General features: G+C 52.6%; 9 protein-coding genes across 9 annotated transcripts; 3 read left to right on the top strand and 6 right to left on the bottom strand.

The window, feature by feature from the left end:
• Positions 1-210: 210 nt before the first annotated feature.
• On the bottom strand, positions 211-629 carry V8C40DRAFT_124778 (uncharacterized protein). Its single transcript, XM_083210984.1, has one exon. The coding sequence runs from the start codon at positions 590-592 to the stop codon at positions 269-271; it is 324 nt and encodes a 107-aa protein (XP_083067899.1). The 5' UTR covers positions 593-629; the 3' UTR covers positions 211-268.
• A 149-nt stretch (positions 630-778) lies between these two features.
• On the top strand, positions 779-2,337 carry V8C40DRAFT_257577 (proteasome core particle subunit alpha 3). Its single transcript, XM_083218528.1, has 4 exons — positions 779-1,055; positions 1,132-1,316; positions 1,398-1,816; positions 1,882-2,337. The coding sequence occupies exons 1-4, from the start codon at positions 1,032-1,034 to the stop codon at positions 2,007-2,009; spliced, it is 756 nt and encodes a 251-aa protein (XP_083067898.1). The 5' UTR covers positions 779-1,031; the 3' UTR covers positions 2,010-2,337.
• On the bottom strand, positions 2,082-3,672 carry V8C40DRAFT_257574 (phosphatidic acid phosphatase type 2/haloperoxidase). The gene is made up of 5 exons (XM_083218527.1): positions 3,412-3,672; positions 3,267-3,323; positions 3,116-3,209; positions 2,387-3,031; positions 2,082-2,301 (listed from the first exon to the last, which is right to left on the bottom strand). Exons 1-5 carry the CDS (start codon positions 3,481-3,483, stop codon positions 2,291-2,293), a joined length of 879 nt encoding a protein of 292 aa, XP_083067897.1. The 5' UTR covers positions 3,484-3,672; the 3' UTR covers positions 2,082-2,290.
• Positions 3,673-3,876: 204 nt separating this feature from the next.
• On the bottom strand, positions 3,877-5,411 carry V8C40DRAFT_257573 (TIM-barrel-protein domain-containing protein). The gene is made up of 2 exons (XM_083218526.1): positions 4,700-5,411; positions 3,877-4,617 (listed from the first exon to the last, which is right to left on the bottom strand). Exons 1-2 carry the CDS (start codon positions 4,931-4,933, stop codon positions 4,012-4,014), a joined length of 840 nt encoding a protein of 279 aa, XP_083067896.1. The 5' UTR covers positions 4,934-5,411; the 3' UTR covers positions 3,877-4,011.
• Positions 5,171-6,741, top strand: V8C40DRAFT_257571 (Tm-1-like ATP-binding domain-containing protein). Its single transcript, XM_083218525.1, has one exon. The coding sequence runs from the start codon at positions 5,372-5,374 to the stop codon at positions 6,641-6,643; it is 1,272 nt and encodes a 423-aa protein (XP_083067895.1). The 5' UTR covers positions 5,171-5,371; the 3' UTR covers positions 6,644-6,741.
• A 225-nt stretch (positions 6,742-6,966) lies between these two features.
• Positions 6,967-8,895, top strand: V8C40DRAFT_257569 (uncharacterized protein). The gene has a single exon (XM_083218524.1). The coding sequence runs from the start codon at positions 7,076-7,078 to the stop codon at positions 8,771-8,773; it is 1,698 nt and encodes a 565-aa protein (XP_083067894.1). The 5' UTR covers positions 6,967-7,075; the 3' UTR covers positions 8,774-8,895.
• V8C40DRAFT_278037 (eIF2B alpha/beta/delta subunit family protein) lies at positions 8,858-10,452 on the bottom strand (the record flags this gene model as incomplete). The annotated part of the gene is made up of 2 exons (XM_083221026.1): positions 8,858-10,247; positions 10,328-10,452. The coding sequence occupies 2 exons, from the start codon at positions 10,450-10,452 to the stop codon at positions 8,858-8,860; spliced, it is 1,515 nt and encodes a 504-aa protein (XP_083067893.1).
• Positions 10,453-10,728: 276 nt separating this feature from the next.
• V8C40DRAFT_257566 (uncharacterized protein) lies at positions 10,729-14,142 on the bottom strand. Its single transcript, XM_083218523.1, has 3 exons — positions 13,298-14,142; positions 12,074-13,246; positions 10,729-12,018 (listed from the first exon to the last, which is right to left on the bottom strand). The coding sequence occupies exons 1-3, from the start codon at positions 13,405-13,407 to the stop codon at positions 11,157-11,159; spliced, it is 2,145 nt and encodes a 714-aa protein (XP_083067892.1). The 5' UTR covers positions 13,408-14,142; the 3' UTR covers positions 10,729-11,156.
• A 1,850-nt stretch (positions 14,143-15,992) lies between these two features.
• V8C40DRAFT_257561 (L-lysine 6-monooxygenase (NADPH-requiring)-domain-containing protein) lies at positions 15,993-18,594 on the bottom strand. Its single transcript, XM_083218522.1, has 3 exons — positions 17,156-18,594; positions 16,526-17,105; positions 15,993-16,475 (listed from the first exon to the last, which is right to left on the bottom strand). The coding sequence occupies exons 1-3, from the start codon at positions 18,136-18,138 to the stop codon at positions 16,401-16,403; spliced, it is 1,638 nt and encodes a 545-aa protein (XP_083067891.1). The 5' UTR covers positions 18,139-18,594; the 3' UTR covers positions 15,993-16,400.
• Positions 18,595-19,119: the final 525 nt, after the last annotated feature.

Below are 19,119 nucleotides of genomic sequence, written 5' to 3'. Positions count from 1 at the left end.
TTCCGGGAGCCCCTTGGAGTGGATACAAATAGAAGGAAGAAGCGGGTGGCGCGCGTCTTTTTGCCTTTTGGCTGTGGCTTTGGCTTTGCCGGAAGCGTTTTTGACAGCTGGCGGCAGATGGAGGCAGCTGTGGGGGATAAATGGGTTAGATGAGGATGAATATCGAGTATCGAGAGTTGAATATTGAGTGTTGAGTGTTGAGTAATGCAGTTCTGCAGGCTCTAGACGACGCCTGGATCTTGATAGATAGAGTAGAGGTAACAGCGTGTCAAACAAGGGTCAGTCTCCGATGACGGTGAGCTGGATGAGACACGATCAGATGAGATGAGATGGAGACGAGTTGAAATGCTAAGCTTCGCAAAGCGGTGATGCGGAAGAGCAGCTGTCTTGACAAGCTTGATCGGAATAAAGTAGGCGCGCAAACAGAAGCAGAAGAAGGAAGAATGCTAAAGAAGTAGAAGCCGGGGCTGCAGCTGATGGTTTCAGAAAGCAGTGGCAATTGGAAGTTTGGAATCTTGGCGGCCAAAGTGAATGCCCAAGCAATGCAGTGGCTGATTCTCGACCATGATGGGATGACGGGGGGCTTAGTCATGAGGGGCAAACGAAACAACCGTCATGAAGAATTGCTGTAACTGTACCGGCATAGCCTCGGCTAAACTGCCGTTGGGGAATTCCCGTTGAAAGAGTTGGATCATGTCTCAGCCTTGTCCAATTGCTGCCTCAGGCATTCACTAACTTGGTCTGTTCTGCCTGCTGACTCAGCTCGCTCAATGCTAGAGCTCCAGGGTATCTGCCACAGCTTCAGCAGCACCTACGCGGCGGTCGTGCCTGGAGCTCTACAAGTGACGCCGGCCTTGTTCCCCTCCATACTCCAGAACCAACATCTCAATCTCTCCCCAATTCAGATCCTCCCTTCAACCCCGGAGATTTGCCCTGCCTTAACGTCTGCGCAAATCTAATCGAATCAATCTCTCTCCGGATATCCAGTTCATCCATCCCCTGCACCGTCAAACAGAGATTGCCCCTCCACCATGTCCCGCCGTTACGATTCCCGAGTACGTCCAGCCTGAGCTCCCAGGGCGAGCACATCCGCCATCAGACTCGATATACAGGCTAACCGCGTGCCCATAGACCACCATCTTCTCCCCCGAAGGCCGGCTGTACCAGGTCGAATATGCACTGGAAGCCATTTCCCACGCCGGTACCGCCATCGGCATCCTCGCCAAGGATGGAATTGTGCTGGCGGCCGAGCGAAAGGTGACTTCAAAGCTGCTGGAGCAGGACACCTCAGCAGAGAAGCTTTACGTGCTGAACGAGTATGCCGTTTTATTCTCACTCTGCGTCTGTGTATCTGTACATGATAATCATCCCTACTGACACCTTGCGCCTCGTCACAGCAACATGATTTGCGCAGTAGCAGGCATGACCGCCGACGCCAACATCCTCATCAACTACGCCCGCCAGGCCGCCCAGCGATACCTCCTCACCTACAACGAAGACATCCCCTGCGAGCAGCTGGTGCGTAAGCTGTGCGATCTGAAGCAGGGCTACACACAGCACGGTGGTCTGCGGCCGTTTGGCGTCTCCTTCATCTACGCCGGCTGGGATCCCCGGAGACAATTCCAGCTGTACCTCAGCAATCCCTCAGGAAACTACGGCGGGTGGAAGGCCACCAGCGCGGGCGCCAACAATGCCAGTGCGCAGAGTCTGTTGAAGCAGGACTACAAGGAGGACTGCTCGCTTCAGGAGGCCTGCGGTGTAGCTGTCAAGGTTCTTAGCAAGACGATGGATTCTACCAAGCTGAGCAGTGAAAAGAGTGAGTCTTTTTGTTTTCTCTCAGTTTCATGCATCAATGATCGGATAGCTAACATGCACCTTTAGTCGAGTTTGCGACGGTGGGACAGACAGAGGATGGCAAAATCTACCACAGGCTGTGGAGCGCCGACGAGATCACGGCGCTGCTAAAGGAGCATGACTTGGCCAAGAGTGAGGACACGGAAGAGAAATAAACGAATAGAGCGGGTGAATGTTTTCAACAAGTAGACTGAGAATGGGCGCTTAATGACACAAAAAAGGACAATGGCCCTTGTAACAATACGACACGTCCCAAGATGAGTTTGACCTGACTACAGGGATTCCTGTGATGTGAGCATGCCGTATTATCCAAAAAATAAACAGAAGAGGAAGAAAAGAAATCCTATATACTTTTGATGGCCCCCCTTTCTCCTGGAGGGACACGACGGTAGATGGCAGAGTTGCAGCTATTTACATAAAAGACAAGCTCTTCCCGCTATGAGTACACTACATTGCGCAATATGAAATCTCAGCATTAGCCTCAAGCCGTCTCAGCTTCGTCGAGTTCCTAATGGGAAGGCTAATTCACTACCTTGCTCTTCTTCGTCCCGCACGCGCTGCCACCCTTGCTGCTGAGCCTCGACGGCCGGGTGAGGATGAGGCTCGTCGCAGCTGGGGCTCGTCAGCTTAGGGAAATGCCGCCTGTAGCTCCAGTACGCGACCGTCATGCCGAGCGCCGACCCGACGCACACATCATACACATCGTGGCGATAGTCTTCGCACCGCGAGATGGCGACCAGGGCGGCTCCGATGAGGGGAGACAGGCAGATGAGGGCGCGGCTGAGGTCGCGGCCGCCGGTATAATAGTTGAAGATGTGCAGCTGGCCGGCGAGGAAGAGGCTAAGAAATCCCAAGCCGGCGAAGGAGAAGGACGAGTGGCCGGAGGGAAAGGAGCGCCAGCCGTCCTGGAGGGTGTGGCCGTCGGGGGCGGTGCAGACGGCGATTGTGACGAGGACGTTTGGTTTGATGTCGGCGGAGGGCTGGCAGCGGGCGAGGAGGTCCGGGCGGGGGCGGCCGACGGCGTTTTTGACAATGTCTGTGATGAAGGAGGAGAGGACGATGGAGATGGCCAGGGAGAGATATGTGGCTTCGTGTTTGTGGGTGGAGGCGCGGGTGGCGATGTTGTAGGCGATGAGGACGCCTAGAGGGATAAAGAGGGCGTAGAGGAAGTTGAGAGCTGATCAAGGGGGAACGAGAGAAGAGAGATTAATCATGTTAGAGGAGGGGAGGATGAAGTTGGGGATGGGGAGGAGAGACGTACGGACGGTGACTCGCTCATGTTCGGCGTGGGGGTATGAGATGCGCAGGTCGTTGATGAAGAACATGCGGTGGAAGGGATTGACGAGGAGGATAATCTGGAATAATTGCTTAGTTAAGGGGACAAAGATATATGGCCGTGTATGAGAGCTTACCAAGATCCATCCTGCGAGAAGTATTGTGAAGCCGATGTAGTCCGGCGCATGAGTTGTCTATATGCGCCAAAAGAGGAAGAAGAAGAACCATGTCAGTCATACATAACAAAATAAGCAGAGCAAGATGAAGATAGTCTCAACTCACTCTCCAGAACCTAGCCAGGGGCCCCATTGAAGCCGTCGAGTCGCCTGCGTTGGCGGTGCGCACAGAAGGCATGTTGATGTTGCGCCTGGGAGATGAGATGAGATGAGATGAGAGGGCAGAGGGCGATGAGGGAATTTTTATATTATGATTGACTTGTCCATGAATGAGAAGCGCTGCTGGATAGATGTAGAATGAAGTTGAAAAGGGGTTGTTGTTGTGAGAATGAGTGGGAGAGTTATGGGGGATGAGATTTGAAGATTGAGGCTGAGTTGAATTGCGATTTGGCGATGTTGCATAAATTGCACGGATTGTTGGGGTGGGAGTGCAGGGTAGGCGGGATGAGCGGCTTCGGCGAAAGGCCCGAGGGACGCGTAATTGGGATAGAGTCGGTGTTGACGTGCATGTAACTATACCTAGCTACATGAATTAATTATAATTAAATAGAGAATAAGATTTCAAGAATAAGACGATTCGCATTTTATTATAGTTGAAGCCGTTTATGTAGCTGGAGGATCTGTAGCTAGTAACCTCCACGTTTTGATATACATGCCCCTATCGCCACGAGATGTACAAGCAAATTATTACCGTAACACCTGGAGCTCACAACTTGGGCTTCAGAGCCTTGAAGCTCTTTGTAATCTCTGTAATCGCCGTCTCAACCGGCAATCTCTCCATCGAGCTCGCTCCGTAAAACCCGTGAACGCCCTTTGTCCGGCCAAGAACATACTCGGCGTCTTTCGGCGCAGCAATCGGACCTCCGTGACACAACACAATGACATCCGGGTTAATCTCAACAGCCGCATCGCGAATCTCCTGAATCAGCTTAACACACTCATCAAGCGTCTTGCCCGTAGTAGCACCAATAGAACCGCTCGTCGTGAGGCCCATGTGCGCAACGAGGATATCAGCACCGGCACGAGCCATCTTCCTGCTCTCCTCGACGTTGAAGACGTACGGCGTGGTGAGCAAGTTGAGTGAATGAGCTTCCCGGATCATGTCGACCTCCAAGTCGTACCCCATGCCCGTCTCCTCGAGGTTCGCCCTGAATTGTCCGTCGATGAGGCCGACGGTGGGGAAGTTTTGGACGCCGGCGAAGCCCAGGTCGCGGAGCTGCTTGAGAAACGAGGGCATGTTGCGGAAGGGATCTGTGCCGCAGACGCCGGCGATGACGGGCGTGTGCTTGACCACGGGGAGGACTTCATTGGCCTTTTCATTGACTTGTTGTAAGTACATAACTATCTTATCACATGAAAGAAGAGCGAGGGTGTGAAACATCATCCGTACATACCATTTCCACCACGATTTTGTTGGCGTCTCCGTACGGCATCAGGCCGGACAGCGACCCGCGGCCGGCCATGCGGAAGCGCCCGCTGTTGTAGATGATGATGAGGTCGCCGCCCCCGGCCTCGATGAATTTGGCGGACAGACCAATGCCGGCACCGGCTCCGACGATGGACTTGCCGGCGGCGATTCGGGCCCTGAGGCCGGCGAGGATCTGGTCTCTGTCTGTGGGCGGAGCCATAATCTAGATGAGGGTGAAGATGAGGGTGAATTGGGTTGAGTGTTGATAAACAAACAGCTCCAACTTGTCCGGCTTCAGCTTGTCTAGACCACCGCTTGCTGGATCCATGAATACTCCGTAGTTATCGTCATATCACAGCAGCCCTTGGCCGGAACTGGACACACGGCGGGGACTAGCAGGGAATAGTCCTGAGCTTGAGCTTGTTGATGTCAGATCGGGTCTCCACCAACCGAAACTCAAGTGACCGTCACGCATTGCCACTGTGCCTTTTGTCGAGATTGTGAGCATCATGGGTTAGTTTGTGGGATTGAGGAAGCACAAACAGCCTCGGGTCTGAGACATTGGAATCTTATAACATGCCGTAAATCTCATGCATACCCCGCATCTTCTCTTGTTGCAAGCAATTCCATCTCACCATTCTTTGTTTCTACTGTCAAAATGGCCTCGGTAGTAATCATCGGGAGCTGCGATACCAAGCTGCAGGAGCTTCTCTTTCTTCGCGATCGTGTTGAAGAAACCGCTGGTGTCAAGACGATTCTCATCGACGTCGGACGGGATCCGTGTACTCACGATGCCATTGTCATTTCCCAGGCCGAGCTTTTGTCCAAGTATGGCAACGGCAAGGATACCAGTATATCAGATTTGAACCGAGGAGAATTCGTAACGCTCATGTCTGAGTGTGCCTCTCAAGCTGTGCGGAAACTATACCAGCAGGGCCTCATCGATGGCATTATTTCCGCCGGAGGTTCCAATGGCACAGCGCTTTCTGCTGCCGTTATGCGAGATGTGTTTCCTGTTGGATTCCCCAAGCTCATTGTCTCGACAATGGCGAGCGGCGATACTAGACCCGTCGTAGGTGAGACGGACATTACCCTGATGCATTCTGTTGTCGATATTGCCGGCCTGAATCCCATCTTGCGAGACATTCTCAGCAATGCCGGGGCGTCGATCGCAAACGCTGCGCTCTCGTACGCTGCCAGGCGCGATAGAAAAGAAAAAGCTGCAGCGGAAGAGTCTACGAGTATGAAGAAGTGGCGGGTGGGCATCACCATGTTTGGTGTGACAACGCCGGGAGTTGATGCCATTCGCTCACATCTCGAGTCAAACTACGCCGTCGAAACATATGTTTTTCACGCCGTCGGCACCGGAGGAAGAGCAATGGAGCGTCTCATTCGCGAGGGCCAGCTCGACGCAGCCATTGATCTCACCACGACGGAGATTTGCGACCACCTGGTTGGCGGCGTGTTGTCAGCTGGAGAGGGAAGACTGGACGCTGCCGTTGAGACTGGTTTGCCGAATATTGTCTCTCTGGGGGCGCTCGACATGGTAAATTTTGGGCCGAGAGATACGATGCCGGAGAAGCATGAGGGAAGAATCATATATGAACACAACCCGACTATTACGCTGCTGAGGACTTCGCCGGATGAGTGTCGTGAGATTGGGGGGTTCATTGCTCGGAAGCTCAGCAAGACTAAGAGGCCGGACATGATTGAAGTGTGGATTCCCAAGGGGGGAGTTAGCATGATTGCTGTTCCTGGAGGGCCGTTTGAAGATGGACAGGCAGATAAGGCGTTGTTTGAGGCGGTCAAGTCAGGGTTGAGCGGGAGCGGGATCAAGATTGTTGAGGATGAAAGGCATGTGAATGATGAAGGGTTTGCAAAGGACATCGCAGAGGCATTGGTTGCAAAGCTGGGACTGCAGAAGAGCTGATGACTGTATTTACTTTGAAATAGTTATATAACTTGAGCACTGCATTCAACTGGAACATAGCATGGCAATTCATTATATAATCGTCTTAAGAAGACATCCAATGCTTGATGACGATTTCATGGAACAGGTTTTGGCGGTTTACCCAGTTCGGATGAGGCAGCACGCTCACTTTACAAGAGCTGCCCCGCCTAACAATAGACGCCTGCAGTGCCCATAGCGCGTCAAGCCCCCAGTAACTGGACGCGCTAGGGAGCTCTGGCTTCTGGAACAGCGCTAAAAACGCGGAATCCGTCCCGAAAGTCGTTGCTGCTGCATCTCCAGCTCCAGCATCAACTTTTTCTTCCTCTTCCACTACATTCCCTTTCCACATCCATACCCAGCAACATCATCCACCACCTCTGCGCCTACGTCACACTCAACAGCATCGCCAAGATGCTCAAGTCGACTCACAAGCCGGCGCAATTGGCGCCTCTCCCGCCGGGCTGGACCGAACACAAGGCCCCGACTGGCCACTCGTACTACTACAATGCCGAAACCAAAGAATCCACGTATAAACGACCCGGCCAGCCGCCTCAGCCTGCACCAGAGCCATCCTACTCTCCATACGCTGCCGTACCCAATCTATCCGATCCCAATGTCGCAAATGCATACATGGCGCAGTTCAACCAACCACCGCCCCAGGCACAAAGGGGCGGGTTTGGCGGTCGAGGGGGTTTCGAGAACCGGCCGCGGCCTCAGCCCGTGGACAAGCCTAGGAGAAAAGAAGCTATTCCAGGCTGCCAGCCGTGGATTCTGGTATATACAAAATACTCGCGACGCTTCGTCTACAACCCGGTCAAGAATGCGAGCTACTGGCGCATACCCGAGAAGCTCATGCCCGCTATCTTGGAAATGGACAAGAAGCGAATACAGAACAAGTCTGCAGACGAGGAAAAGGGAGGTGAAGCAGAGGGTGACGAACCCAAGAGAGAGGAGAACAAGGCTGTTGAAGAGACGCCTGCTCAGAACCCAGACTTTGATAGCGATGAATATGAAGAGGTCGAGGTTGAGGTCACCGATGACGAGGGCCAGGGCGAAGACGGCGACGAGGACGAGAATGAGCACCCATCGAAGAGACAACGTACCGAGATGACGGACGAACAAGACCAAGGCCCTCTCGAGTTTACAGAAGCGGATATTGCGGCTCAACTACAAGCCATGGGTGAAGATTATGGCCTTGAACCGGGAGACTACGACGACGGCAACATGGAGGACTGGCCCGAAGGCGCAGAGGGTGTGGAATTCTCAGAAGAGGACGCCAAATTCTTGTTTCAGGATATGCTGATCGACCTCAACGTCAATCCTTATAGCTCGTGGGAGAAACTGCTAGAGGACGGCAAAATGGTCGAGGACCCGCGCTACACGGCCCTCAGCACGACAAAGGCGCGGAAAGAGTGCTGGGACGAATGGACGCGGGCAAGGATTGCTGAGCTTAAGGAACAGAGGGCCAAGCAGGAGAAGAAGGACCCCAAGATTGCCTTTATGGCGTTTTTGCAGGAAAAGGCTTCGCCGAAGCTGTACTGGCCTGAGTTTAAGAGAAAGTACAAAAAGGAGGATCCCATGAAGGACATGAAGCTGTCGGACAAGGACCGCGAGAAGGCGTACAGAGAACACATTAATCGGCTGAAGATGCCTCAGGCCACGCTCAAGTCTGATCTTACTGCCTTGCTCAGAGCGCAGCCGGTGCATCTCCTTAACAACAAGTCGCTAGCAAATGGACTGCCTGCGCAAGTCTTGACGGATCTACGGTATATATCCCTCGAGCCAAAGATTCGCGATCCTTTGGTCGAGGCGTATGTGCAGACTCTGCCACCACCTCCTCAGGACCCTAGCTCTGCGGCGGAGGACGAGGAGCAGAAGAAGGCGCGTGAGGCGAAGGAGAGGCGGGAGAAGGCGCTGGAGGAGAGGAATCGGATGGTGGAGGAGCAGAGGAGGAGGCGGGAGAGGGACGTGGCGGCGAGCAAGGCGCGGTTGAGAGAGGAAGAGAGGGAACTGGAGTTTGCCATGAGGGTTGGCAAACGGGGGTTGCAGAGTCAGTTGGCGAGCATGAGCGTGAAGCAGCAAGAGGGAGGCGAGGGGGAGCCATCATAGGTTGTATGTGATATTGATGGATGGTAAGCTGGAAAAGAACCCATACATATATGTAAATACACATGCCTGCATACATGTATCAGGTCAAAGATGGTCAAAGAAACGGCCAGCCTTTTGCTGTACCTCTCTCGCCCACGCTTCAACATGTTCCGTGCCCTCTACGCCATCCTCTGTCAAATAGACGTCCACCAGCCTCGCAGGCACCCACTCGAAATACACATTCGTGACACTCACGCCCTGTAATCCCACATCTGGACCCAGTATCCCCTTCCACCCGCGGATGAGCTCCTCGCTGTCGTTTTCCTCATGGCCAGGCGGATCAAATGGCAGCACCTTTTCCTTTTCTGAAAGCACGACGACTTTGACCTCTGGAGTGACGTGTTTGGCGGCGAGCACGGCGGGGAGGGAACCGGTCTTGTTGCTCACGTTGCCGGCTTTGTCGATGAGGTCTGCGCCGAGGAGGAGGACGTGTGCGTCTTTGGAGGCGAGGGCGGCGCTTGCGTCTGTGTGAATGGTGATGCTGCTTTTGTTTTCGGTGTTGAGGGAGGAGAAGCGGCGTGCGGCGGTGACGCCTTCGAAGAGGGGGCGGGATTCGAGGATGTGTATGTCGAGAGGGCGAGAAGCTGATTCGAGAATAAAGGCGATTGACGCTGTGATTGTTGAGCTGGATGACAGAGTGACGATTTTGAGGGGCTTGGTTGGTGGGAAGGGGCAAGTTTCGTCGAGGAATGAGGAGAATGCAGTTGCGATTTTGGTTGCTGATTGGTTTCTTTGCTGTGCGAGCTTTTTGATTGCAGCGCAGATTTTATCAATGAAATCTTTTGAGAGGGAGGTTTGGGTGGTGGTGGATTGGAGATGTTGCTCGATGAGGGAGAGGCTGGAGAGGACGACGCTGAGGATGGGGGCTCCCATGCTTTCTCGCCCGTTTTTCCATAGATGCCATGCTGTGAATTGGATGTTCTTCCACCATGTTTCTCGATCGCTTGTGTCGATTCGGGGTATCACGTCGAGATATATGTCCAGTGCTGCTGAAGCTAATTGTCTCGCGCCGCTCTCATGGTCCTCTTGCAGCGTCTTCAGTCCAGCTGCCAAAACACCAGCGGCATCCTTACCGAGATCAATATCAAACCATACTCTCCTCAAACTTTCCTTCAGCCGAGGCACTCCTTGAAAAGACTCATCGTCAGTGACTTCATCGGGATCGAACCACTTGTACCCCTCATGCTCCCAATCAATTGTGATGCCCTTCTCACCCACGCCACCCTCTCGAGTGGGTTTCAGGATGAATGCAAAGGGATTGATGGTCCATATGCGGCCGACTGAAGGGTCCGTAAAGGAATACGGTTTGCCCTGTCTGAAGAGCCGTAGAGAAGATGATGTGAGGGTGGTTTCTTCATGGAGTTCGCGCCAGGCGGTTGCGAGGGGGGAAGCGTCTGAGACTTCGACGCCGCCTGAGATGGGAGCGTATTTATGCCTATTCATAAAATATGGTTAGTATCAGCTGATGAAAATTCATGAAGAATGGAGATTTAATGTGAAGTCATCGAGTCATACTGATATGTATTCACCTCCCCGCTCCTACGAAACAATGCCACCCGCGGCTTATTATTCGCATCATTGCCGTTTGGAAACTGAAAGATGAAGCTGACCGCCACAGCTTTTTTGGCCAACTGCGACATTGTTATTTTCCTGTGTGAAATTAGTTGTAATCTGGGTATTGTGAAATGCATTGAAAGAGTTGAGTTGTGAAGCTTTCAATGCAGCAGTTGACGGTTGGAGTTTAGTCGTCTTTTGGGGAGGAGTGGCATGACATGACATCACGTTGAAGCACAACATACTTTATACAAAAGGTAATATTAATGATTTTTCATCCATCTGCCACAAGACATGACAATTATGAGAAACTATCTATTTAATTGAAAAGATTCTTTATATCTTAAGTATAATATATATTAATCACATTTAAATTCGACTCAAATCAGGTTAGCAATAACGTGCAAAGTCACAAAGTGGCAGTAAACTGCAAAAGGATACAACTTTCAGCTCCGCGTATTGGAATGTGCTTTCGCTGGCTGAAAATGCAGGGGCAGAAACACTATCTCCGAACTGGTGGTGATATTTACGGAAATTCCCCGAAATAGTCACTGGCCTTGCACGCTTATGCACATCCACCAGTTTCTTTATTTTGACTTTTATTCATTGTTTATCCTTTTGAATGTACTCTGTATCTACCATTGAATGCTTTTAAAACAAAAGAAACAACATAAAAAACTGCCGTGGTGGTATAGAAAAGTCATAATCGCCATGCACCATCCTCGATCGATCACATAGATCAGCCCTGCGAGGGAAAACAAAAAACAAAAAAAAACTTCCCGTCTTCCCATCACTGCATGAACCCACTAAACAGGCCTGTATTGTACATGGGCGGCCACTCATCGTCCACCCAGGCCACCAGCTCGTCGTAAAGGGCATGGTCTTCGCCGGTTTGCAGGACCGGCATGGAGTAGTCCGTAGGCGTCGTCATCATCGGCGGGGCAAATCTCTGCCCAGCTAGCCCGGCATTGTTCAACTCCTGAGTCTGCACCATCGAGTCCATCAACCTCCGTGCTAGGGCCCAGAGATGCCGCAGAGAGTTTGAGGAAGCCTGGCCAAAGTTGGTGATGCCGTCTTCTTCCAGCTGGATGCCAAACATGATGTCGTTGTTTCTTGCCTCTCTTTCCTCCTCCGACACTTCTTCATCGGATATCAAATCCTCCAGAATGAGGCACACAGTAGCATTGAACGAGTAATGCTGTTCTGCGTGCAGCGGCGACTTACGACTGAGGTTGAGTGCTGCCAATTGTCGTCCAAGACGAATGTTGCGGCGCGCAGCCGTAATGCACAGCGTCAGATGCTCCGAGTACATCATGTTAGTCTCGCTTGTCTGCACCATGAGACGCTTGGCTATCGACCTCTTGACGGCACCGAGGAATAGCGGCCGGATGGCCAGAATGAGAAGCATGTTGTACCTCATGTGGAGGAGGCAGCAGGCAGGGTCGTTGCTCAGCCCGTCAGGGGAGAGCTGCAGACGAGGTGGAAGAGTCAACTGCCACTGTTGCAACATCCAAATGGCCTTGTCGGGCTGTGTGGGCATTCCTCCTCTGACTGCTTCCCACGGAGCGATTCGATACGTGTTACAAACGACATAACCGGAAATTCGCGAAAGCTCGACATGAGCCCTGAGTCCCGCAGCGGGCGGCATCGACCTATAACAGCAAGTTAGCAGCCAACTTTTTGAAGAGAAATTGATTCGCAACTCACGGAGCATCGGCAGGCAACTGGATCCGGATGGCACCGTCCATGATTATGTGTGGCCGTCCCATCAGACAGCTCAACCACCGATCCAGAATATATACGGTCCAAAACACCCGCTTCCCCCTTTCATCAGCGACCCCTCGATGGATGCCTAGCATGATACAAATGTGCATGGCAGCCGCGACATGCATATAGGCGGCATCTCGTCTATTCATCTCAATCAGATAGGCTGACATGAGACAGAGAGTGGCAACATCGCCAATTGTACAACAACGTGTTACGTCTAGGGGGTTGCCCACGAGTATGGCAGCACCGGCAAAGTACGCCTCACTAAGTGAGGGCGTCGACGCACTGAGCGCCTCTTTTGATGAGGTGCCGGCCCGAATAATGTTGGCCAAAGCGGCGTGGTAGAATGCCAAATGACGAAATTCATTCATGTCCGCCTCCGGGGCGGATGATGGGGAGGCTGCCTGAGTGGGAAGAACGTCGAACTCTCCAAACCAGTAGATGCCGCCGCTAGGCCACTCGCCATTTCCGTCCTGGATCAGATATCTGAGCTTGGACAATAGAGCGGCAAGGTCCTCGCTGGAGGGCAACGATATTGGCTTTGAGTCTCGATCGACCAGCGGGCGAGAGTCTGCGGTGTAGTATCTCCCCAGACTGGACAACAAGGCGCTTCCGTCCTGCCCCTGAGACAGCTGCGGTTCCACCTGTGTGAGAGGCAGCACAGCCCCTAGGAGCTCCTTTAAGTGATCGAGAAATGTAGCGCCGCTGGTCTCTCCAAGGTAACCCACTGTGTCACTGGGATCCTGGACAAGGTGGCCGGGTGTCTGTTCATCTTCCGGCTCAGGCTTGACGGAGGGAACACCCTGGAGATGGCTGCTGCCCTTAGAGAGAAGGGACTGGCTGGGGCTAAAGGCGCTGGGAGATGGTGATAGCCCCTCTGGCGTGGTAGAGGCGAGGTTGATGAGCTCCTGTCTCCTGGAGGGGTCGGGAATGGCCTCCTGAAGCGCCCGCTCGTAGAGCTCGACCTTTTTCCGCAGCTCTTCCAGCTCGGCGCGCGGGACGTTGACTTTCTCGACGGGAACGGGGTAAATGCACTCGCGGTTGGAGGCGGAGCACTGCGAACAGGGGGTTCCGCCAGAACACTTGACCCTTCGAACATTGCAGCTGTTGCATCTGGGTTGGGTTAGCAAAGAGGCTGAGTCTCAGGGGAAAAGGCAGAAGTACGCAGTGGCAACTCGTTTGCGATGCTCGGGAGCCACTTTATGACGGCGAGGGTTGACGGGCAGCCGCTGGCTCGAGGGCCGTCTGCTGTCACTGCCGCTGTCGAGTTGCATAGTTGGTGATGATGATGATGGTGGTGATAACGACAGTGTGAGATCAGGGGAGAGGGAGAGAGACAGAGATGCTCTGGATCCAGCCAGGAGGTGTGTTTATGCTAGCCACCCAGACTCAGACTCAGCGAAGCAGCAGCAAAGCAACAGACATATACGCCCGGCTATATGCCTCTCTGGCCTTATCCCGAAGTTCTTAGTCGCGGCGCGAGGCTGGTGGGCCTGGCGGCGGCCCGCGACGGCAGTACGTGGGACGTACGTATGCGTGCGTATGTGCGCTTGTCGATTCGGTCAATCACAATCACGATGGCCTCACCAGGTTCAAGGTCAAGGGGAGGAAGAGCAGCCGAGCAGCCAGGAATAGCAATAGCAACATTCGGCCGACCCGCCCTTGGTCACATCCGGCCGGACACGAGATTCGCCGGGCAGTATCTCGATTGGAGACTGTCAGATTGGATGGGGATGGATTGGCCGACGGCGTTGATTTGATGATTCATAGCGAGCGATTCATTCGCAGCCCGTCTCCATCTCCGTCACCGCCCAGGGAAGAGGCTGGTCTGGTCTGTGTCTCATCGTCATGCGAAAGCCGCCTCGCACGTCGCAAGGCTGGGGTCCTGGTTCTTTTGATCTGATCTTGGCTCTGCTCGTGTTTGACGTTGAGCGCGGGGAGAGGCTAAAAAGTGGGCGATATGGGAACAGGATCCGGTGGCTAGCGATAGAGTGCGTAAGCTTGGTGAGTTAGGTTGTTAGTGGCAGCCCGGGCCTGGCTGGCATGAGTTCAGTGGCAGAGTTTCAGTGGCACTTGGATTTGTTTTAGGGGGCATTGGACTGGATGGCCGCGAGTTGCTCGTATCAACGGGCTGTGCTGGTGCTGTGCTGGGGCTGGGCTACGGAGTCTGTGGAAATTACACGGTACTTTTGATATTGATGTTGAATTATTATTTTATTATTGACTCTATATTGTCAATGATTCTACAAGGAAAACAGTTTGGAGTATCAAGCAGCATCGCAGCCTCAGCACAAGTTGAGCGTAAAGGTACTCCTCCTCCTATCTGGGTACTGAACCCTTGAATATCGGGACAACAGCCAGCCTCTCCCACCCCAATACGTGTATGTGCCCATATAATATGTGCCCAGAATGGCAGACAGCAACTGCACCGTTCCATTCTGACCTCACAGGGACTAGCAGCAACTGTCCATTTTTCCGATAGGGCTCAGCTCCTATCCAGGGTGTCGTCAGTTCCCCCACTCGAGTCCAGCGGCTACCGGAGACTCCCTTGGGCTTCAATTGGCTGCATCTGTTGTTGTTGATGCTCTACTGTCTAGAGTCGTCAATGCTGTTTACACTAACAAGCTGAGTGCTACTACTGTACGTCAAATCTGACAGGGGTTCCATTAGCATGGATTGTTCAATTTTTTTCTTCTTAGCGGACCCCTCTCTTCTTTGATTCCATGACTATTTTCAGCGCCCGGTGACGAATGCACTCTATCTAGCTACGCAAGTGTCTTCGCGGCCTCACCCGCATCCATCTGCCCAACCTGCCCGATTTGGGTCTCGAGATGGAGCCGTGTGGGAGCACTCGCTGGTTACCCTTTTTGGACAGGAATTGAACATCATGGCTCTCCAACTGGAGACAAGCTGTCAGGCACCGTCTCATGCGATCAATAGGGCTCTGCGGGAAGCACAGCCTCGGATCTTGCATGCACTTGGCACGGAATCTGTACCTGCTCAGCCACTGCTAGGCAGAGCTGCTAATGTGAGAGAACCGCAACAAACCTGTACCTACATGCACATATATGAATTATACATATAAGGCAACGCCGATGCTTCTTTGTCTGGAATCCAACCGTTTGTTTGCTCCCAAAAATCCCAGCTTCACGTTTTTTCCCTCATCCTCCTATACGATTATTTTGTCAGCTGCCCACGCAAGGGCTACGGTGAATTACGTCTCCCAGACGGGCACTCGCGTCACCATGCAGCCAAGCATCCACCATATTGCGCGTCCATCTCGGTCATCGTCCTGATTACAGCACGGGCATGCGGCCATTCTAATCGCGCTGCGTTGTTTTGCAAAACTCCGCGGACAGCGCTCGAGTCTTTTCTCACAAAGTTCCAGAAAAAGAAAGGGCGTGAAGGATAAAAATAAACACTGTCAAAGCTAGCCAAAGCTTGAGTATTATCTTATGCCCCGAGTCTTGACGGCAGAACCGATGCTGGCTTGTGCCACTTCTTCAACAGCCAACCGCTAGCAACGTTGCTTGGCACCGGCTTGGAACGCCACTGTAAATGATGTTGCCATCGGCCAACTACGTTTTCGATTTCATACTGGATGACAGGAAGACATGTTGCTTTTCTTTGCAGCTTTATGAGGTAATATCTGTTTTGTTGTGTTTAAAGCAGTTTTGGTGGTTTATGTTTAGGGTAGCTGTACAAGTTCATCCTAGTACATGTATCGTAGTACCTCGTAGTAAATCATGTGAGCAGCTCAGTTCAAAAGGAAACCGCCACCGGAAAGAGCAAAACAGCTGCCAAGAGGTCAATGCTTATTTGGATGGCAAAAATTACTGTGGAAAATCTTTCGATTCACATCCTACAACCCACTCAAATACGCAATACGCAATACGCAAACTACAATGTTCAATCCAATCTTGACATCGAATCCGTCGTCCTTCGTCTCAGCCCTACCCTAGAATTGAGGCAAAAATCACCATTTCTCACACTCTCGCTCCAAGTGACGGCCATCTGTGCCAGGGAAACAATGTCTTATTGCTGTTTGTATAGACCAAAAGCCACAATCTCTACACGTGTGATGTGATGCTAACAAATCGCAGCCTACCGTCACAAAATGATTTTACGCCGCCAAAGAAAAACTCAATCTGCCATAACCTCAACCACCTACATTTCGCCCCCAGCCATCTCAACGCTTGACTTTGTCCAAGGTCGTTCTCGTGGGTATCTAATGTGTTCCGCGTCCGTTTTCATTTTTTATCCATCATTAGTTGCTGGGAAAGATGGAGTTTACAATCTCTGCCGACCGTGTTGCCAGAACCGACAAGAGGGTGTCGCTCAACTGCTTGCTGTTAGCACTGCTTCCACCACCGAGGACATACTTCAACTTACTCCGTGGGTTCCTTCGCAGCATCCCTGAAGCCAGACGCCCGACTCCTTTGCTACCGATCCAGGCTTGTACTTGACTTGGTAGTCTCGGCCAACTGACAGCTTGCGCTCGCCCTGGTCGGTCTCGACCTTCCATCCGGTGATGCCCTTGTTATACTCTTGGCCAATTGGCGAAGCCTTGGGCAGCATATCCCAGGTACCGCGGAGAATCTCGACATGCGCATTGCGCTGGTAGCCGGTAGCAGCAATGAGTAGATCCACCTCGAGAGTCTCTTCATCGACAAGGTCGACAAAGCCTTCAAACTCGCTGTCTGAGACGTGCTGAACCTTGAGCTCCAAGGTATCTTCCCGCGGCTCAATGCTAGTGATCTGACGGCCACCCATGATTCTATGGGGCCACTTCTTCTCATCCGTGCCGAGGTCTCGCTTTTGTTCGTACTGACGCTCATACATCTCCTCAATGAGATTTAGTCTGACAACACCATAGTTGGTAGCCCGAGCCTCAGCCAAGAAGTTGTTGCGGTGCCTTGCTGACTTGGGGAAGATCGTGTCAATGTATTCGGGATTGAAGACGGAGTTGACACTGCGAATAATGTTAGCATCCTAGCCTGGGCTTTGTCACGGTAAACTTACAAAGGAGAGTCATCACTGGGCCTCAGGAACTCGGGTCGCATCACCAGCGCCGTCTTTGAGTTTGGATACAGTGTCTGGATGTTGTGGAAGATCTCTGCAGCGCTCTGGCCCGCACCGAGAACGGCGACACGATAGGGAGCATCCTTCTTGGAAAGGATTTCTGGTACCATGTAGGCATACTGGGAGGAGTGAATGATCCTGGGATGCTTGGAAGGGAAGCTCTTTGGGAAGTTTGGCTGTCCACCGGCGGCAATGAGAACGTTGCGGCCTCGGAAGGTCAGCGTCTCACCAGTCTTTGAATTTCGTGACTGCACCGCAAATGTGCGGACTGCGTCTCCCTTTTTCAACTCGGGAGAAACAGACACCACCTCTTGGCCGTACTGAACCAAGTGCTCAAAATATGATGCACACCAGCGGAGATAGTCTTCGTACTCTACGCGTGCCGGCAGGAAGGTGTCCAGGTTGGTAAAATCTACCAGCCGTCCATTGCGGTGCAGGTAATTGAGAAACGTAAACTCTGACCGAGGATCCCGCAGGGAGGCTAGATCCTTGATGAAGGAGATTTGCATCTTTGCACCGGGGAGGAGCATACCCGCATGCCAGGCGAAGCGGTTCTGCTTCTCGATGAATAGGACCTTGGGAGTTGAGCCACCGGGCAGTAGCTGCTGGCCCGAAGCCACCGCATCATGAAGAGCGACAGCTACAGCAAGACTGGCGGGGCCAAATCCGACGCAGATGAGGTCAAACTCGGAATCCGAGGCCGATTGAACTAGGTAGGGCGACTTGTTCTTGTGCATCTTGCGTCCAGACTGATGTCCGTTGGTCAACGGCGCGGGGCTTCTGCTGCTCTGCTCAGTCGCACCAATAATGTATGGCGAAGAGCTGTTGAAGCCGCCGTGGTGAGCTTGTTCACTGCCGTTTGGCGTGGCTGGCTCGCTGCCGTTTGGCGTCTCATTGAGCGTAACTTCGCTGTGGGGAGACATGGTGACGTCGAAAAAGGTAATGTTTCCGCTTTGGGTGAAAGAACGGTGACGTTTCTGGTGAAGACTGACGGCAATTGAGCAACGCTTCCGTCAGGGGATGGAAGAGGAGCAGGAAGAGGAGCAGGAAGAGGATGAAAATTAAAGAAAAAAGAAAAAGGTGAACAGAGGGAGAGAAAGAGTGACTCGATTTCTCGATTTTCGTGTTGTATGCCCTTGAGATTATACACAGCAAAGCTGCTTGTTAGTGGTGGCTGTCTGTCTGACTGACGACGCTAGGGCAGAGCTGCTGGAAAGCTTGTGAAAGTGGGAGGGGCCGTTCGAGTCGCTCAGCCGTGGGACGGCCCTGGAGTTATACTTTCCGCTCCGGTGCCTGGCTCGAGGAACAAGCCTTTAGTCTCGCCTATATCAACTCGGATTCCGTGCTGGAGAATCGCAGGAGACCCGAGACCAGCCGCCCAATGGAGTCTTGCGGAGAAGCACACATGAACATGGTCCAATGCCGGGTTGGCATCGCTCCGTACACAGTGTAGCTTGCGAGCTAGCGCAGCAGGCATGTACAAATCATGGATGCATGGGCCCATTTGACACCCTGTCCAGCTCGACGGTGGGATGGTTTCTGTGACTACTGTTTGCACATGGGTCTTGGTGATGATCACGGCAGTTTGTCCCCAGTCGGCCGGATCTCTCATTACGCAACAAACCAGGAATTGGCCCCGACTCCATCGGTGATATGTTTGCTGAATACAATGCCTCAATCATGATGATCTATGGTCCTTGGGATACAATTCAGAGCCTTTACTTTTCAATAGACTGTAGATACGCTCGCTCTCCACCCTCTCTCGTTTATCCTACGGCAAGCCGACGGCTTGTCTCTTGTGCAGATCTGGACCTTCTTAAACGAGTCCTGAGGAAAATCCGGCTCTTCTTGGCAACGATAGCGTGGGCTGATGCAATTTTGTTTTATACGCCCTCGCAAGCCGG

The sequence above is a fragment of the Trichoderma camerunense genome (assembly GCF_050948025.1).
Source record: "Trichoderma camerunense strain CBS 138272 chromosome Unknown V8C40scaffold_25, whole genome shotgun sequence".
NCBI lineage: Eukaryota > Fungi > Ascomycota > Sordariomycetes > Hypocreales > Hypocreaceae > Trichoderma > Trichoderma camerunense.
This window is presented reverse-complemented; position numbering and strand designations above follow the sequence as displayed.

Excerpts from the sequence above, each read along its gene's own strand:
- V8C40DRAFT_257574 (XM_083218527.1), bottom strand. The coding sequence starts at position 3,483 with ATGCCTTCTGTGCGCACCGCCAACGCAGGCGACTCGACGGCTTCAATG. Across the intron at positions 3,324-3,411 it reads CCCTGGCTAGGTTCTGGAGA|ACAACTCATGCGCCGGACTA; the intron begins GTGAGTTGAGAC and ends TGGCGCATATAG. Across the intron at positions 3,032-3,115 it reads ACATGAGCGAGTCACCGTCC|CTCTCAACTTCCTCTACGCC; the intron begins GTACGTCTCTCC and ends CCCCTTGATCAG.
- V8C40DRAFT_257573 (XM_083218526.1), bottom strand. The coding sequence starts at position 4,933 with ATGGCTCCGCCCACAGACAGAGACCAGATCCTCGCCGGCCTCAGGGCC. Across the intron at positions 4,618-4,699 it reads ACAAAATCGTGGTGGAAATG|GCCAATGAAGTCCTCCCCGT; the intron begins GTATGTACGGAT and ends GTCAATGAAAAG.
- V8C40DRAFT_257561 (XM_083218522.1), bottom strand. The coding sequence starts at position 18,138 with ATGTCTCCCCACAGCGAAGTTACGCTCAATGAGACGCCAAACGGCAGC. Across the intron at positions 17,106-17,155 it reads CCCAGTGATGACTCTCCTTT|TGTCAACTCCGTCTTCAATC; the intron begins GTAAGTTTACCG and ends CATTATTCGCAG. Across the intron at positions 16,476-16,525 it reads GCTGCGAAGGAACCCACGGA|TTGAGCGACACCCTCTTGTC; the intron begins GTAAGTTGAAGT and ends AACAGCAAGCAG.
- V8C40DRAFT_257569 (XM_083218524.1), top strand. The coding sequence starts at position 7,076 with ATGCTCAAGTCGACTCACAAGCCGGCGCAATTGGCGCCTCTCCCGCCG.
- V8C40DRAFT_257571 (XM_083218525.1), top strand. The coding sequence starts at position 5,372 with ATGGCCTCGGTAGTAATCATCGGGAGCTGCGATACCAAGCTGCAGGAG.
- V8C40DRAFT_124778 (XM_083210984.1), bottom strand. The coding sequence starts at position 592 with ATGACTAAGCCCCCCGTCATCCCATCATGGTCGAGAATCAGCCACTGC.
- V8C40DRAFT_257577 (XM_083218528.1), top strand. The coding sequence starts at position 1,032 with ATGTCCCGCCGTTACGATTCCCGA. Across the intron at positions 1,056-1,131 it reads CCCGCCGTTACGATTCCCGA|ACCACCATCTTCTCCCCCGA; the intron begins GTACGTCCAGCC and ends GCGTGCCCATAG. Across the intron at positions 1,317-1,397 it reads AAGCTTTACGTGCTGAACGA|CAACATGATTTGCGCAGTAG; the intron begins GTATGCCGTTTT and ends GCCTCGTCACAG.
- V8C40DRAFT_257566 (XM_083218523.1), bottom strand. The coding sequence starts at position 13,407 with ATGCAACTCGACAGCGGCAGTGACAGCAGACGGCCCTCGAGCCAGCGG. Across the intron at positions 13,247-13,297 it reads CGCAAACGAGTTGCCACTGC|ATGCAACAGCTGCAATGTTC; the intron begins GTACTTCTGCCT and ends AACCCAACCCAG. Across the intron at positions 12,019-12,073 it reads CAGTTGCCTGCCGATGCTCC|GTCGATGCCGCCCGCTGCGG; the intron begins GTGAGTTGCGAA and ends TTGCTGTTATAG.